Raw genomic sequence first — 18,198 nt, 5'->3', positions numbered from 1 at the left:
AACTTAAAATTCTGGTCTTGACAGGGTCTGAAATATATTTATAAAACATACACATTTCTCTCATGCCTCTGACAAAATACTGTAAATACAGTTGAAACATTTATTATACATGGCAATTTGAGATATACTCCAATCTGTAGTTTGAAAATCTTTCTGGGCCTTTAAGTAGATTGCACAGACATTTCATCATAAAACAGCATTTTGCTTGCTTGAGGCTCTAACATTTCACATACTGATTTGGGAGTACATTCCACTGAAATACCTAGGAAGCACTTGCAAGAAAGACAATGTCTGAATCCTAAGCAAGTTTAATAGAAACCAGCTTTCAGTGATCTCAGTGAAACTGATTTCCACATTGACAGATAGACTGCACACTTATGAACACATACTTACAGACCACATGCCTGTATATACAGAATATTAATTTATTCCCTCTCCCATATATTTTAGAGGAACTGGTGGTTTGCAGTTTGTATTTTTAGAATACCATAGATTTAGCAGGCTACTGAAATATGCCATTATAATTTTTCCCAGATTTCATCTGGGAATGAATACTAAAATACAAAAAAACTTTTCACATTATAAGAGACTGAATGCATTCAACTCATGATTTGTCAAGTTCAAACCCCTGCTCTTAACCAATCTTGAAAAGTATCACTAAAATACTTTTATAGATAAAATAGTCATAAAACCATAGGCAGCAATTAGAGTCTCGGCAGCTGTCCTGATACTTCTACTTATATTCTTTATCTTTAGACACATTTGCCTGCCAGTAGCCTGTCTCTTGATATATCTGTATCCATAATTTTTCCTAATGATATTTAGAAATGCATCATTAAATTTCTGATGTTTCTGAGCAAGTTATCCCATTTTTTGTGCTTCCTAAATGGAAGTAAGGTGAGAATCTCAATTGAAGGGGATCAAAACAACTGAACAGATCAGGCCTATCCTGATCTGACATATTTTGCTTTCTTTCACATTAGTTTATGAAATTAATTTGCACCCCTTATTCAAGATTCTGCAGTTTCTTGTTTCCTTAATTCAAGAAAAGCATTGGAAAAAAATTGAAGTCCAAGAAATAGCATGCCATCCTACTCAAGGACATTGCTCATTATTGAATATACAGTTTTACAACCTTAAAATATAGTCTGATTACAATCTCGGAAGATAAACCTGATGTGGCTTCTTCACTCTGAAGAAGCAACATTGTGAAGATTTAGAAATGATTGAAGATTCTTCAAGGATTGGAGCCAGTAATAGTCAGAAATTATGTTCCTTATAGCCTCATTTGCCTGACATTTGTTGGTGCAATAAGTCTTCTAGTTAAAAGAGAGTGTCATTGAACAGTGTATTATGCTGTCCAAGGTGCTGACTTTTTTTTTTCTTATCTTTTTCAGTACAAGGAATTGCATGTTATTTCAGACTATATACACTGACATCTTTGGGGTTCATAGCTAAGACAGTAAAGTGAAGAATGAAGTCTTACATATAAGATATTTTGAAGTTGTATTGTGACTAGTATTTCTTATCCTTCTAAATTCACTTTTTCACATATGATTTTTTTTAAAAAATGTAACCTACTTGTAACAATGAACAAAAGTCTAAATTATTAAATCATAAAGTGTCTTCATATTTAAAAATACCTGCTTCTTTCCTTTGGTAGTTTTAAAGGATAGCATTTTGGAAACTTTACACTGTATGCAATTGACAATGTTAAAAATATAAGTAGAAATTTGACAACAATTTCTTTAAAGCCTTAAGTTTAAACAATGTCAGTAAAAACTATGAACCATTTTCCAAGAAGTGTCTTTAAAAAGGAGTCCTGCAAATGTAGATGAAGCAATAGCTTTTATCAATATACTGCACACTTTTTCATAAACACTTAAAGTACTCTTTCTCTTTTTAAAGGACGAGCCAACCACTGGTCTGCAATTATTGGTGGATCTCATTCCAAAAACTATGTTCTTTGGGAATATGGAGGATACGCAAGTGAAGGGGTGAAGCAAGTTGCAGAGCTGGGATCCCCAGTTAAAATGGAAGAAGAAATTAGGCAACAGGTAATATATCATATAATCTATTTTTTTAAAAAAGATTGTTACATTAAAGCAACATTAAAGTAATTAAAGGAGAAGAATTGAGATATTTTGTTATGAAGACTGTCAGTATATATTCTAGGAAATTTTAACTAAGTTAATTACAGTTTTCAGAATTAATTACAGGATTTTAATGTGTAAGATGTAATTAAATATTCTCTTTAGGTCACATTACAATTTATTTTGTTCATAATGCAATATTGAACCATAGAATTTATCTGTATGTTTTAAGTTAGGAGTATCTATATAACATCTTTAGCTTTGCTTTTTTTTCCCTTGAAAAAAAATTATTGTGTGAAAACTTAAACATTTACAAAATATACAGGATAAAATCATCAGAAGTGAGTTACCATACCATCTCATATTGAGGGGAGTTTCTGTAGGGAAACAAAAATATGTGATGCCAGATGGTGTGCAGAGCATGGGAGAAGTTTGCAGTCAATATTGTAATCTTAAATTCTCTCATATTATTTTCTAGTATGGTATCACATCTGAAGTGAATTAATAGCAACAATTGTTATAGACTGAACTGGTTGAAGCATCAGATTGACAAGATCTTTTCTACATTTTATCTATGATTTCAGTTCCATTTAGCTTCAAAAACATCTCAAACTGCTTTCTGTTGAGCAATTAATTCTGCCTTTAAGATATAAAGCATACTTTTATGAAAAAAGTCTGTCTAGGAAAAGGAATCATACAGTGTTTATTTGCCAAACTTTATTGTCGTTAATAATTTCGATTGAGACTGAAAGAAATGTGGATGCTTCAGTTTTTTGCATGATGAAATTTACGTCAGATTTGACTTTAGTTCATTTTTTCTCAAGTTCCAAATATTAATATTACAGTATTCTTAACACTAACACGGTTGGAAGTGGCATATATACCCTTTGCGTATATTTATTGTGTTTCCTCTTTGAAGGATACAGCAATTAAACATTTATATTTAAGCTGCAGGCCCTATTTGAACTTCATATTTTGAGAATGCATATGCTGGGAAAAATATCCTAGAGCATGCATACATTTTCTCTTCTATCTTTTAGTTATGGATACCACATTTTTGAAATTATTTTCCTAAAAAGCAATGTTGGGAAAAGGGTCACATCAATTGATTTTTATCCTGCAGGCTGAGGAGCCACAAAAGATTAAAGTGTATTAAACACCATAAGTAAAAGAAGATGTACATTTTTAAATATCTGTAAATAAGTTTATAAATAATAATGGGTTCTTTCTGAATGTGATGTTCTGGCAACAGCAAAAAAAGTTATCAAGAAAATAATTTGTAGTAAAAAATAAAGATAAAGGATGGGTGAGCAGAAAATGGCAGAGTAGCAAAATCTGCAAGGCAGTTGAAAGCAACCTTCACCCAAAGGCTAAATTCTAATATTTGAGATGCATTTGTGGCTTTTGTGTTTGTGTGTGTGTGTAAAGAGCTTTGGTCTGTGTTTCAGGAAGCAGAGATTGGAGTATTCCCTCAGGCTATACAAAGGTTTTATTGCTAAATGCATCCTGAACTAAAACTTTCCGGAGTGAATTTAAATAGGCATTCATTTTATATATCAAATGTGAAATGAATGAATAATTGAATTTTCTTGGTCTTGTCCAAGACAGTTCAGCTAAGCAGGAAAAATGTCAGTGCTGGGATGGTACATTTCTATTAAAGTGAGAAACAGTGCTTCTAGTGTGATATTTGTTTTCGTTGTCCTTGGGCACATAACATATATGCTGCATAACCAAAAAATAGAGAGGATGTGTAGCTGTATGTAAAACAACATCTCAGTATCTTCATTCTCTCTCTCTCACCTTCTATTTTCCCAGTGTTGAGTACTGTATAGTACTAGACTTGGAGGTCTCCTGTCCTTGCTTCATTCTGCTGGTTATCATTTGGCAAAACAAGAAAGCATGTGGAAGGATCATATTCCATTAATTATTAGGTACTAGATCATTCAAAGACATCTCTGGAGCCATCCCTACTAAACATGGGGGCTGGTTAAAATTCCGGGCTTCAGAATCCTGATTTATGAGTTACTTTTCATGGGTATGTAGTGGTTTACTTGCCTTGGCTTTGGAGTGTCATTTTGAATCTGTAGTACTCAATTTGATGTAACTTCAGAGACCATGGTTTTCATTTGGTTTCTCTGTCCTGCTGAAAGTGCTGCCATTTCCATTAGATGACTCTGTTTCTCATTTTTTTTAAAATGATTATCCCCTTGTATCTTTTGTGTCCTGATAGTGGTAATGGTCTTTTAGCTTTGTGATTTTACTTGGCATTTCCTCTGTGGTCTATTCGCTTACTACCTTGGAGGGCATTTCATTTTAATTTAGGAACTGCAAAACTGGTGGTGGGAGGGGTTTGTGGTTGGTCGGTTTGTATATTTGTTAATTCAATTTGTATGGCTGCTCATCTCAAAAAGTGGCTTTGGGCAGACAACAGAATTAAAATAAAATCAAAACAACATCAATAACATAAAAATTATTTTTTGGCATAGCCAAAAATATTTAATATCCCATCATCACTGATACAACTGTGAAACATGTGTCTGCACATGTTTGTGAGCCCAGGTCTTTAAGAGTTTTTGAAAGGCCAGCAAGGTCAAGTCCATTCTGGGAAGTCTTTGAAGGAAGGATTGTCCATAGGATGGACACTACAGCAGAAACTGGCATTCCTTGGCTGATGGGACCTAAAGCATGTCCACCCTGCCTGACCGAATTGGATGAGTAGAAACAAATGGGGAAAGATGGTCCCACAAATTGGTTGCTTACAGCTTAACTATATAGCTACACAGACTTTCCTGATCAATTCCCATGTGTTTTTGTAATGGAATGTGTGGGATTATCTTGAAGGACAAAGGAAAAAGAGGCTGCAGGAGAACCCTACAGTCACTTAACAGTCAGAAAAAGAAAATTAGGAAGAACTCATCCTAATTGATCAGATGGTTAAAAATGGTTGTGTCTTCAGACTTTCAAGGTTCTGTTAATATAGCCTTACAATAAAATAGATTCAGCTCATCTAATCGTATTTCCTATTTGGTTTACCCAAGAGAGCAGTTTTTATAGCTAAAATGCATACCCAAAATATATTCTGGTGGGCTGGTGGTCCAGTTTTGAACCATTATTTTATTTTATTTCCATGCAATGGAAACAATATACAATGAGATAACAAGATAAAATCAGGTTCATAAGCGGTTGTATAAAATCTATTCCTACTTGCTGGCTCCCCGTCTTGAGCCACATTGCACCACCAACTATGAAGGCAGGAAGCCTTAGTGAAGGAGTAAAAAAAAATATGAGAAACCCACATCTTCCTGAACACAGTGATCTTCCTCATCTATCAATTGGCAGGCTTAAATCCAAGAAGCCCTCTCTGGCACTTGCTCAGCAGCTGTCTAACAACTTTAACATCAACACACAGTGGAGAACCAAATGGGCTGCTGAACACCCAGATACAGGCAGTCACATAGTTGACCCTACACAAAAGGTGCCAGGTTTTGACCTTCATCGCCAGCATTGGTCAACTCTGAACAGGATCCGTACCCAATATGATGTCTGCCAGGACTCATTGTGTAAGTGGGGTCTTGTCTCTACCCCTCAGTGTGACTGTGGTGCTCCTCAACAAAATTTCTATCACATTGTGTCCGAATGTCCATCAAGAGCTTACACCAGCCCAATGTCTGATTTTTTTAAACATAGACCACCCTGTCCTTGAATGGCTGGATGGACTGGACATTAACATTTGAACCATGTCCGTGTATTTGCCATACGGTAAATAAATAAATAAATTTTATTTCCAGAATCAAAATCAATATTTTGATAAGACCCATCTTAAATGGGTCTTATCAAAATATGCAGGTTAGGTTTTCTTTTAGTTTATTTGGTTTAAGATAATTGCAATATTTTTTCAATACTTCTTTTCATTTTTGATTAATTATGTGTATTAAATTAAGTTTTCATCTTTCTTATAAAATGTTTGTAGTTATTTAGGCAGAAAAGTGGAATTTTTCAAATAACTTTCATTTTATCATCTTATTTTTGGGTTTATTAGAGGAAAAAATACACGTTTATTGTATATTTTCATTTTACTTTGTCACAAGCATTGCCACAAGGTATTTGTGTCTGATTGAGTTAGTGACCTGGAACTCAAAGATGCCCTTCATTCAGCTTCTATAGACTGACATTATTTTACATTTTAGAAGAGCAATTGCTGAATATATAATCCCCTTATATAGAGTTTCAGTTTCCTTCCCCTATAATCCCCTTGGAAAGTTGCATTCAATACATGAAACCTTTCTCTCTCTCTCTTTCTCTTTTTGAGTCTCTTTGTCATAGAAGATGAATATCATATTTTTACATTAAGCTTGGTAAAATAGATTAGATTTTAGATTAGGAATGAGTTTAGAGCTTATATTTATAACTGTAGCTCTGTAATCAATAAAGCCAATCTATACTTGTATCACCAGCATAGAAATATATGAATAAATCAATGTTTAGCACATATACATTACATTCCCAACTATCTTCTAAATTGGAGTTTCTGGCCAGGATTGCAGATGATGAGCTGTAAATAGGAAAATATACTTCCTATTAGTTAATTCCTATGGTGGTTGGAGAATAAGTGGAAGAGAAAGCTACAATTCCCTCTTTCTCCTTTGCGTTGAGTATTGTGGAAAAGAGAAAGGTGGACTGGACACATTGTTTGTCTGATAGAGAAGAGAAGTTGTTAGATATAAAAAACTAAAGTTAATCCTTGATTTACAACAGTTCATTTAGTGCCTGTTCAAAGTTACCGCTATTGAAAAAAGCGACATGACCGTTTTTCACACTTATGACCATTGCATCATCCTCGTGGTCACATGATCAAAATTGAGATGCTTGGCAAGTGACTCCTATTTCTGATGGTTGCAGTGTCCCTGTGTCATGTGATCCAGTGGTGGGATTCAAAAAAATTTACTACCAGTTCTGTGGCTTGGTGGGTGTGTCATGGCTTGGTGGGCATGGCAGGAGAAGGATACTGCAAAATCCCATTCCCTCCCCACCCACTAACCTGCTTTCCAGCTCTGTTGTTCTGTGCAAGGCAACAAAAGAAGACCCAGCCGATCAGCTGGGACTCAGGAGGCAGAGAATAGATGGGGGCGGGGCCAGTCAGAGGTGGTATTTGCCGGTTCTCTGAACTACTCAAAATTTCCGCTACCGGTTCTCCAGAACTAGTCAGAACCTGCTGAATAACGGCTCTGATGTGATCACATTTTGCAAACTTCTGACAAGGAAAGACAATGCGGAAGCCAGATTCACATTACAATGATTTTACTAATTTAACAGCCACAATGATTCATTTAACAACTGTGGCAAAAAAGATTGTAAAATGGGGCAAAACTCACTTAACAACTGTTTCACTTAGCAACAGTTCAATTGTGGTCTTAAGTCAAGAGCTACCTGTACTCTCTATATGATAAAGCCTATTATTAGCATTTATTTCTGATTAATATAATTTATAAAATATGATAACAGTTTAAAGAGTTTAAAGAATATTAAACAGTTTAATATTTTTGCATTATTCTATTTTTCTGTTATGGAAATGTAACATCATTTTTATGCTTCTATAAATCCATATGGAATGTAGTCACATAAAATAAATATAAGCAAACAAGCAAGTAATTGAAGTGAGAATAACAGGTTCTTTTTCTGCTTTATATACCCAACTTTGAATATTACACTGTTGTGAAAGAGTTCTCAATCTTGTCATCTGCAATTAGGATTAAAATGTATTATTAATTTACTGTATTTTTAAAATACAGTAAATTAATTATATTCATTATATCTCTGGATTATACTTTATTTTATCAAAACATTTTAAGGTGCAATGCGGTGATATAAAAATATGAAAGTATCATTTTCAAGTTTCAGCCACAGGAAAGTCTAGACAGCCTTGTTATGCAAATTGTTTGCTAATTATGCACTTTATGGAATATGAAGGAAAGGATATGTCAACTATCTCTCTACCAATTTATCATTCCAAATTATTCTTTTCAAGGAGAAGATTGAAAATGAAAAGTATGATTTAGATTTCTTTTTTTAAAAAAACTTTTGAATGTAAATGAAATATACAACAATTGGATGTTGTGAGAAGTTTGTACACATTTTCCTGGAAGTAAGGTTCACTAAAGAATTCTTTAAAATTATTTTTGTTTTGAGTAAACATATTTAAGATTGAATTGTTTAAATAACAAGTTTAAATAACTTCCTGTAGTATTTTTTACAGTTTATTTCTCCACTTTTGTTATGTTTTAAAAATTCTTGGGTAATTCTTTTCTGTGTATAGTTTGGTATTTTCTTTTTATCAGCATTAACACATTTGGTGGGGTTTTTTAAAATTTCTGCTTCTGATAATGATATTGTTGGAAAAGTAAATACAATGCTTTCTATTTATTTTGTTTCACACAAAGACCCAAGGTTTGGAGGACATTTTAATTTTATTTTCTTGGAAAAAGTACTTGACAATTAATTAGACTGCTTGTTATTTATTGAAGATTAATGCCTTGCAACATTAATTATAGGTTTCTTTAACTTTCATTGCAACAACAATTATCTGGTGTATCAATTTTGATTTGTAAACTATGGGAATGCAAATTTCTAGAATTTGTATTCTGTATGTTATTACTTATAAATAGCTACACTGGAACCTATTTCATAAAAGAACTTTTCCTTGAAAATTTAGTGACTGTAACATATTATGTCTGGTTATATACAGTAACATCACAATTAATAGCTATGGAACATATCATGTCCTTTCCCTTTTGACATGCATCTGTATTGTTGAGTAATTATAGTTTCCAAATGTACATTTTAAGTCTGCTAAGATTAATTTGTGATGAACAGACATCAAGATTATAGGATGTTTTAATTTTATTGATAGAAACCCATATGCTGTTATTATTAAATTTACTTGCTGTCCATTTAGCAGTATGAGGCAACCCTGAGCTATAATCCAAAGATAGTTGCCAAATGCTGGTTTATGGGGAGGGAGGGAGGGAGTTCTGTTCAAATATCTAACTACTCTTCCCATTCTGGTTTCCCCAAACCTATCTTTATTTCAATAAATTAAGAATAGAGCAGAGCAGAGCAGAGCAGAGCAGAGCAGAGCAGAGTAGAGTAGAGTAGAGTAGAATACTTTATTGGCCAATTGTGATTGGACACACAAGGAATTTGTCTTGGTGTAAATACTTTCAGTATACACAAGGAAAAGATACATTTGTTAAGAATCAAGAATATCTCTTTTCAGCAGCATTAAAAATTATTTCAAGTGCACTTCATATTCTGCCTGTGGCATATTCTTGTAGATCTCTGTTTTCTAGGTGCTATGGGATAGGTTGTACATGATGTTTTATACTTAGTCATTTAAATAATCATTTTTTCCCTCAAAACATCACTTGTCAATATCAAAAACAATGGAACACATGTTGCAAAAATAAAATCATAGCTAAAAAGCTAGAATTGTACTAGGGTAAAATCTCAAATTGGTTTCAGTACAGTTAGGTCAATGAGATAAATGAATTTCAGAATATATGTTAAGCCAAAATGCATATTAGATTTTTACAAAAAAAATCTTCATCAGGTATCATGATAAAGTAGACTAGGGGGTAAGAAGAAGAAAAGGGTTGTTGACAATGGTGTTTATTACTGTTTTAAAATGAATGTGCAATATGCAATAGTGTGCTTTGGCACATTTTAGTATGAAAATACCATGTTTCTCATATAATAAGGCCGGGTCTTTTTTTTTTTTTTTTTTTGAGCCCCGAAAAAATGGCTAGGCCGTCTTTTCGGGGGTGGCTTAATTCCCCCCCCCCCCTTGCATCTTCGGGTGGGCAGGCGGCGACGGCTTGGATGTTGACCTCGGCGTATCGGGGTCAACGCAGGCAGCACCATATCCGGGTGTGCAACAAAAGTACTTCCTAACGGCAAGCCCCCCCCACCATTCCCCCCATTTTGCATGTTTTAATATAGGCCTTAATTTGGGAGGGGGGGCTTAATTTCATTTCATGCCTATAAAACATGCTGGGACTTCCTATTGGGGGAGGCCGTATTGTTGGAGAAACAGGGTAGTATAAGATAGAGGAAGAGGCTTCTCTGTATTACCCCTTTATTGTGAAATGGCACCCCCTGATCATTAAATATTACCCAACCTTGTTAACATTGGAAACAGATTAAAATGGAGCTCCTTTATTTACCTGGATCACACCATTGATATTTGATATACATATGCATTACTTCATTTTGGTTTAAAATTGGTTGATTTTTTTATAAATTCTAAATGCTTTTTATTGGAGATGTTTTAAGTGTACATACTCAGCTAAGGGCAAGATGATTGTGGTGGTATGGAAAACAAATGAAACAAGTAATAATTCTCTTTTTCCAGTGCAGAATCTGAACATTAGTCACTTATTCATCCCTTATTTAGTTAGTTTCCAAATTGTCATATGATGAATGCTTGAAAAATCAAGCACATAGACTCTTTGGGATCCCTTGTGTTAGTTTCATAAAGGTTTACCCATACTAATCAGATAGAATTAGCTTATGTATTTCAAAGCATACCAAGAATGAATTGAGTTGAAATGAACCCACAAACTTGTGTTTAGCTTACTTAAACAGAAACCATTGAGATGCTTAAAATGTAGTAAATATTTTGTTTGTAAATCCTGCCATGTGTGATTGTCACACATTTTTTATTTTTGTTTTGCTTGTACAACTACTAGGAAACACAGAATGGTTGGGATTTCATTGTTTATATTATGAAAAATAGTGGTGTCCGATGATGGTTTAGTTTGGCAGAAAATACTTCCTCTTCAGAAAGATGAACCACCTGTTTTCCATTAGCCCATCTACCTTTTTAGTGTCCTAAAAAAATACTATCTGACATAGTCCTAAGAAATTGATTGGAGATAGAACACCCATAAATACTTGGATGTAAAACCTCCAGTAAAATCACTTCCGTATTCCTATCAGGAAAGCCACATTGTTGTGTTCATGAAGTCCCCAGAAATTGAATTTTATTTGAAGGAGATTTTACCTAATGATTCGATTAATATAATGCCCTCTAATGGAGAATGATGAACATTAGCTATTGATAATCAAGATTTGCTATCTATTCCTCTATCCTCAATTAAGAACATTTAGCTTGCTTTAGCAATCACATTATGCGTATGATTAGTTCATTTTTCTTATTTAAAATTATGTATGTGGAAGAACTACTTAGTGTTTGAACTGGCCCTTAATATAACATTGCAACAAGTTTTAGGAGTACTTGTGAATACTTGTGACATTTTACTCTGAAACAGCCTGAGTAGTAGAATAATAGGGAGAGGTGCTGCAATTCTCTTTAATCTTTTTCCAAAATGCTTGTTCTATTTTAAGCTTTTATTCTCAAGTAACAGGTGTCTTCCTGATATTTGAAAAACTGTCATTGGTTTGACTTGTGGAATTTCACTGATTACAGCCTGGATATAGTTAAGACACAAAGCATTGTGTTGTTGCACAAAACTTACACAAATTTAAATCCAGCTGAAGCATGAAGGGGACAAATATTTTAAAATTAGAAACTTCCTGAATATATTGCATTTGCCCAAGCTCATCTCAGCTCTTTCTAGTCCCTTAACAAAAATAGCTCTCAGTAATTACTGTATATTGTGTTTAGCCTCCATAAAATTTTCTTACTTAAAACAAAATGATGATTTGGATCAGGAATGTATTATGCAATTAATAAAAATACTTTTAATATTTTCTGGGATGATATGAGGGGTGGGGGTGGTGGCAGCAACAAGAAAACCACTTGAACACACTTTGCTATATGAACATAAATTTCAGATTGCCCTGGGACAATATATGCCAAATTGAAGCACTGGTGCAGAAACAGTACCATACTCAAGAGAAGTTCTGCAAACTTTCTTGCTAATCAAGGGATATGAGTAAATGAGAGGCAAGTATGTTAATTTAAAAGTCCCACTGATTTTAATCAGATTTACTCTCAGAAAAGTAGGCATAGCATTGAAGCCTTTTAGGTGAACCAAGTTGAAATTAAAGGAGTCCTGCCCCCACCCGCCCATTTTAGGATGTACAATGACAGAGATGGAATGAAAAAATTATGTTGAACATTGTTGTTTTAGAGAAGCAAATGGACTGTATCTGTTTATATAGTGTAAATGAGTATACTAGATAGAAGACTGGGAATTTGGAAAACAGTTGGACAGGAATCAAAGTCTTCATCATTTTTCTGGTTTTCATGGAAGGTCTCCAATAATTTGCACTAAAACATTTGTCATTATTGAAAATTGCTGTCTTTTAAAATATTAGATTTCACTTTGATGCAATGAACCCAAGACTGGCAGGCAAAACATGATTACTAAATTCAGATAAATATTGTTCTACTGCAGAATGCCTTAAAGTTGCAAATATGACAGTTAAGCAAAACTTTGTGTGATATCTACTAATGTTGCAAAGAACCTGATCAGCTTGTTGAAAGTAAAATATTAGGAAGTAGGAGTTAGAAGCACCGAGAAAGCTTAAACTATTTCTGATGTACATAATTGATTAATTAACTAATTAATCAGTTACATCTCCATAGTTATAATATAAAAGCAAATAAATGATGTGAACACCAGATGGGTGATTTTGGACCAATCACTCTCAATCCAACCCATCTCACAGTGTTGCTGTTGTGTGGAAAATAGGAGGAGAAAGGAGCATTGGTTATGTTCATCATCTTGAGTTATTATGAACATAATGAAGGCAGGACATAAATAAATAAATAAATGTCTAGCATGCCAGCTGTGCTAGATTTATATGTTAAGCGAAGTTTGCACTCTATCCATGGAAAATGTATTTTGTTTTCCTTATCAATTGTTTCCTTTCCCTTTCTTTGTTATGTATTCACATTGCATATCCTATGTGACTTTGCAGCACTGAAATGTTTGCAAAATTTACCAAATGATTGGAAGTGATTTAATTTGTTATGATGCACACAGTGTGGAAATTTTCTTGACCATTCCTCAGTCATTTTTGGCAATGATCAGAATATCATGAGCTGAGGAAAGAAAATCTTCATTTCTTCATCCTAGAGTCTTGACTGTTCTATGAAACAATAATTAATGAGGCAAGCAACTTATTATTGCTCTTCTATAAAGCCATGACTGCAATTCTTCCTGCAAATTTCTGAGGGAAACCAAGGAAATTTATATTATAAACCTAGCACAATGTTCAGGGTATTCAGGGCACCAATATGCCTACCGTCCCTGTCCTATTGTTTCTTTTATTTTTTTATTTTTCTTATATGTATCCATGTATTCATAACTATGTTTTTTACTTCAATCTATTATCCTGTAAGCAATTGACAAAAATAAATAAATAAATAAATAAAAAAATAAATAAAATAAAAAAATAAATAAAATAAAAAAATAAAATAAAATAAAAATCAGCATGCAGTTTTTCCCTCTGTCAAAATTTGTAGATACAGCCAATTATGTATGGGGATATTTTACATGGTAGAAGTGAAGAAAACACATGATTACCCCAAATTCATAATAAGAATCAGAAAAAAATAATCATGTAAGTACCCTTGGTGAGATCTCAAAAGTAAAGCTGATAATTTCTTTATAATGCCTTTTAAAATCCATGTACAAATCACATGCATATTGCTAATAACATTTCTCTAATACAATCTGTTGGCAAGTTTTTAGTTGTCAAAAGGTTACACCTCATGAGGGACCCAATGAGGGAATTTCAGCTGGAGATGGCTGCTGGATTGATGGCAGACTCCACCTTCCCCCTCATTCTCTATCGTCTACCCATCCATCTTCTATAAATAAACAATGAGAAAGAAAACAATGAGAAAACATGAACATGATAATATTCATGTTTTCTCATTGTTTTCTTTCTCATTGTTTATTTTATTTTTCTATTATTTTACTTCTGCTTTGTTTACCCTTCTTTTCATTCCTTGCTTTTTATTGTTGTAACCCACTTAGAGTAGTCCCATGAAGAGATAGGCAACAAATCAGTTTGACAAATAAATAAAATCCCATAAAGTCTGAAGCCATTCTGATTTTTTAAACCTGCACATTCTCCTTTCTTGTTTGCATGGGTGAAGACAGCATTAATTGGTGTTTATTTAGGACTAGCAATAGCACTCAGATTTATATACCGCTTCATAGTGCTTATAGCCCTCTCTAAGTGGTTTACAAAGTCAACATATTGCCCCCAACAATCCGGGTCCTCATTTTACCAACCTCAGAAGGAAGGAAGGCTGAGTCAACCTTGAGCTTGTCAGAATCAAACTTCTGGCAGTTGGCAGAATTAGCCTGCAATACTGCATTCTAAACATTGTGTCACCATGGCTCAGTGAAAGAACTACTTTAGCCATGTCCATGGTATTATCTGTGTTCTGACCAAGGCTTCCTGACACATTAACAAACACACATTAGTCCCAAAAAACCTTTTATTTTATTTTAACAGCTGTGAATTATAGTAATTCACAGCCCGTAATGAGTCTCAAAAAGTTTGTAAGTAGTCCCACAGAAGTCTGCCAATGTCCTTCGAGATACGTCTGATAAGCGCACACCTTTATCTTTTTTGAAATGCTGCCAATGACTAAATTGCCAATTAGTGGTACAAGGCCAAATGGAGCGCAAATTCAACATGGAGCTTCAGGTTTCAAACTGACCAGTACAAACAAAGTTGCTTCCTGCAAAGGTTCATGTCCCTTTGCTCCTCCTTTATGTCTTATGGGAGGGCCAATCACCTCCAAGCCTTACTCCTGAGTTGGCCCTTTTATCTTAACTGTTCTTGCCTTCTGGCAGCTCTGTGTATGCGTGCACTGGGCACAGGCTCCCCCTGTTCCTCTGCCTTGCTGCTGTCAGATTTTGGAGGCTCTGGAGTCAGCACATAACTCCCAGAACCCTTGTCCAAGTCCTCCCCACACTCCTGGACTGGCCCATGTTCTTCCCCACTGTCCAACTCTGCTGCCGTCTCTTCAGGCTGCCGGCAGACCACAACATTCTGGGGCATTGTACATCATCTTCATGACCTGTTTTCCTTGATACCTTCTGAAAGGTTTCATGGTATCCAAAGCAGAATATCTAGATTCAGTCACAGTTTTGTTCCATATAGTATCAACCTTGTGAACTCTCAAGTTTCCTCTTTCTGCTATTATTCAAAATGGACAGTGATTAATATGTTTGTGTGTGTGTGTGTGTGTGTGTGTGTAGGTGTGTGTATGTAGGTGTGTGTGTGTATGTGTGTGTGTGTATATATATGTATGTATGTATGTATGTATGTATGTATGTATATAGCATGTGTTATGTATAGGTATTGGTAGATATATACTTTATTTTGAGAGCGGGCAACAGAATTTCATTTTTAATGTGTACCAGTGTGCTCACAGTAAAAAAATGATAGTAAAGGCTATCTTATCTTATCTTATCTTATCTTATCTTATCTTATCTTATCTTATCTTATCTTATCTTATCTTATCTATTCCTGATGTTTTTCTTATACCCAGCCCTCTAAATTTTCCTGTTTTTGAAAGTTTGGCTGATTTAAATAAATGATACTAAATAAACATAGGTGTATGAGGCATTCTTTGGTAATAAGGAAATATTGTGCCTTCCAAGATAAAATAAATTCATTATTTTTTTTTTGAAAAGACCTCCCTCCCTTTAAAAAAGAGAGATTTCCCAGCTTTGCGGAGCTGGTGGGAATTTCAGTAACTTGATGTGGGTTTTTGAGAAAGTTGCTGCTGGGCAGGCTGCTCCTTTTACAAAGTAATTGCCACTGAGGGGCATAATGAGTTTCCAAGCATCAACTCAGCAAAATGCTATTTTGTTTACAGAATTCTCCACACTGTGCCTATGGGTTCATCTCGCTTCTGTTGCTGAGGGGCCCTTTCAAGACAAAAGCATCGGGCTTCAGCCATCTATCATATTTATTTCTAAGAAAGCCTTTGGGATCCAGCACATACTTGGACGTAAGGATAATTGTAGAGGCCGATGCTTTACTTATAAGCATGCCAGCCACCATTATTTTATCTATAAAAGATTGTGAGGGCTAGAGAGTCTGCAAATTGGAACCACCCCTACCGGTTGTCTAACTGACAATCTAAGTTCTAAAACAAAATATTTTCCTTGTTGCTGAATCATGTGGCATTTTCTGTTGTTGCTTATGTATATATGTGTGCGTTAATTATTATTTTTTTTCAAAAGAGCGAGAGGCTACATTTTCCCTTTATTTATTATTGTGATTCCAGTAATAGAAGGAGCCTAATTATATTCCTGGAAAACTTCTGTTCTTCATAGAGCGTAACATTTGTGTTGTGGGTTTTAGTTTGTCAGCCAGAGCAATTGCATCCTCCAATCGATAAACTTAAAATTAGTTCAGTGGTTAGTATAGTCTCTAATTGATAGGGGGAGAGCACAATAGGTCTGAATAAATTTCTCAACCAGACAGAACTCATGTTCGGGTTAGTAAAACAACTAAATATCTGGATATATCAACACACACACACACACACACACACACACACACACTTTTTTAATTAGTTTTTTACTGCAGTCCCCAATCAAAAAGCAGATTGTAAAAATGAGTTAAACCAGGTTTTTTTTAACATGGTATAGTTTCTATTTTACAGATTTGGTGTGGAAATAGTTTTTTTACAATACGTATTGTGGAATATGGAAATCACACCAAGAATTAAAAAGATTGCATCCCCCCCCCCCCTTAAAATCATGTTTACAGAAATGGCTGTGAAAGTCTGACTCGCAGACGAACACAATAAGCCTGATGATGGCAGATGAGATTCTGCCGAAACGTTGCTACAACTTTAAAAGCACAACTATAATGACATGGGAAAATACCCAAACAAAGCTGAATACCCCATATATATATATATATATATATATATATATATATATATATATATATATATATATATATATATATATATATATATATATATATAATTTGTTTTCTGAGGTTCTCGGGGTATTTGTATGTGGATCTTTGGTTATTCGGGTTTTCTCCCGCGTAAGATTGGAAGTATCTAGGCAACGTTTCGATGAAGTCTCATTCATCATCTTCAGGCTTCTGTCTTCAGCTCTGTGCTTCTCAGAGCGATGTGAGCTTGCAGCTGCTTCTTCCTTTTAACTGCTAGTGGGGGTGTGACTTGATTGGGTGGGGGCTTGGCTGTGTTCTGATTGGGTGGGGGTGTGTTCTCATTGGTTGGGGATTTGGCTGTGTTCTGATTGGTTGGGGGGTTGGCCATGTTCTGATTGGCTGGAGGTGTGTTCTGTTCAGGTGGGGGCTTGGTTGTGCTCAGGTTGGTCTTAGTTCCTGGGGGATTTGAGCTGGTGAGCTGTGATCTTGCTGTTTGGCTTCGAGTTTGTGGTCGTGCTGCATCTTCATGGTGGGGGTCAGTTCGCTTCATGTATGGCTCAGAGGGGTTTGAAGTAGGTAGTGATGCAGCTGCAGTGCGGCTTCTGGTCTGTGGTCGTGTCTCATCTTCTGTGTGGGTGTGAGTCTGATTTTTACGTGGAAGTGTGGTGGTGGCATCTTGTGTGGCCCTCGTGGGTGTGGGTCTGGTGTCATTCATCATGTTAGGTACTCGTCTGTTCATGAGGGCGGGTTTCCAAATGGCTGGTAAGCGGGAGGTGTCATCTCTTTTATTCATGCTGTGTGGGCATTTTTCTATCTCTATGGCTTGTCTGATTATTCTGTTGTTGAAGTGTTCGGTTTTGGTGATAGTTTTGGTATTTTTAAAGTCAATCTCATGTCCTGTGGCTTTGAGGTGTTGGACCAGGGAAGAGGTCGGTTCTTCTTTTTTGATTGAGTTCTTATGTTCTTCAACGCGTGCACTTATTCTTCTGTTAGTTTGTCCAATGTATGTGGTGGGGCAGGCGGTGCAAGGGATTTCGTATACTCCTTGGTTTTCTAACCTAAAGACAAAATCGAGTTAGAAAACCAAGGAGTATACAAAATGACCCCCACCATGAAGATGCAGCACGACCACGAACTCGAAGCCAAACAGCAAGATCACAGCTCACCAGCTCAAATCCCCCAGGAACTAAGACCA

General features: G+C 35.2%; 1 protein-coding gene across 2 annotated transcripts in view; it reads left to right on the top strand.

Moving 5' to 3' along the window:
• The window catches only part of SPON1 (spondin 1), a 341,950-nt gene that overhangs the window by 132,279 nt on the left and 191,473 nt on the right, over positions 1–18,198 (top strand). For both annotated transcript variants that reach the window (XM_026664804.2, XM_026664802.2), the window contains one exon: positions 1,909–2,057. In XM_026664804.2, the coding sequence (XP_026520589.1) occupies positions 1,909–2,057 (149 nt within the window). The remainder of the gene's footprint in view (positions 1–1,908; positions 2,058–18,198) is intronic.

The sequence above is a fragment of the Notechis scutatus genome, chromosome 1, assembly GCF_049901735.1.
Source record: "Notechis scutatus isolate UNSWTSFEM ecotype Mainland chromosome 1, rNotScu1.2, whole genome shotgun sequence".
Taxonomy (NCBI): Eukaryota; Metazoa; Chordata; class Lepidosauria; order Squamata; family Elapidae; genus Notechis; species Notechis scutatus.
This window is presented reverse-complemented; position numbering and strand designations above follow the sequence as displayed.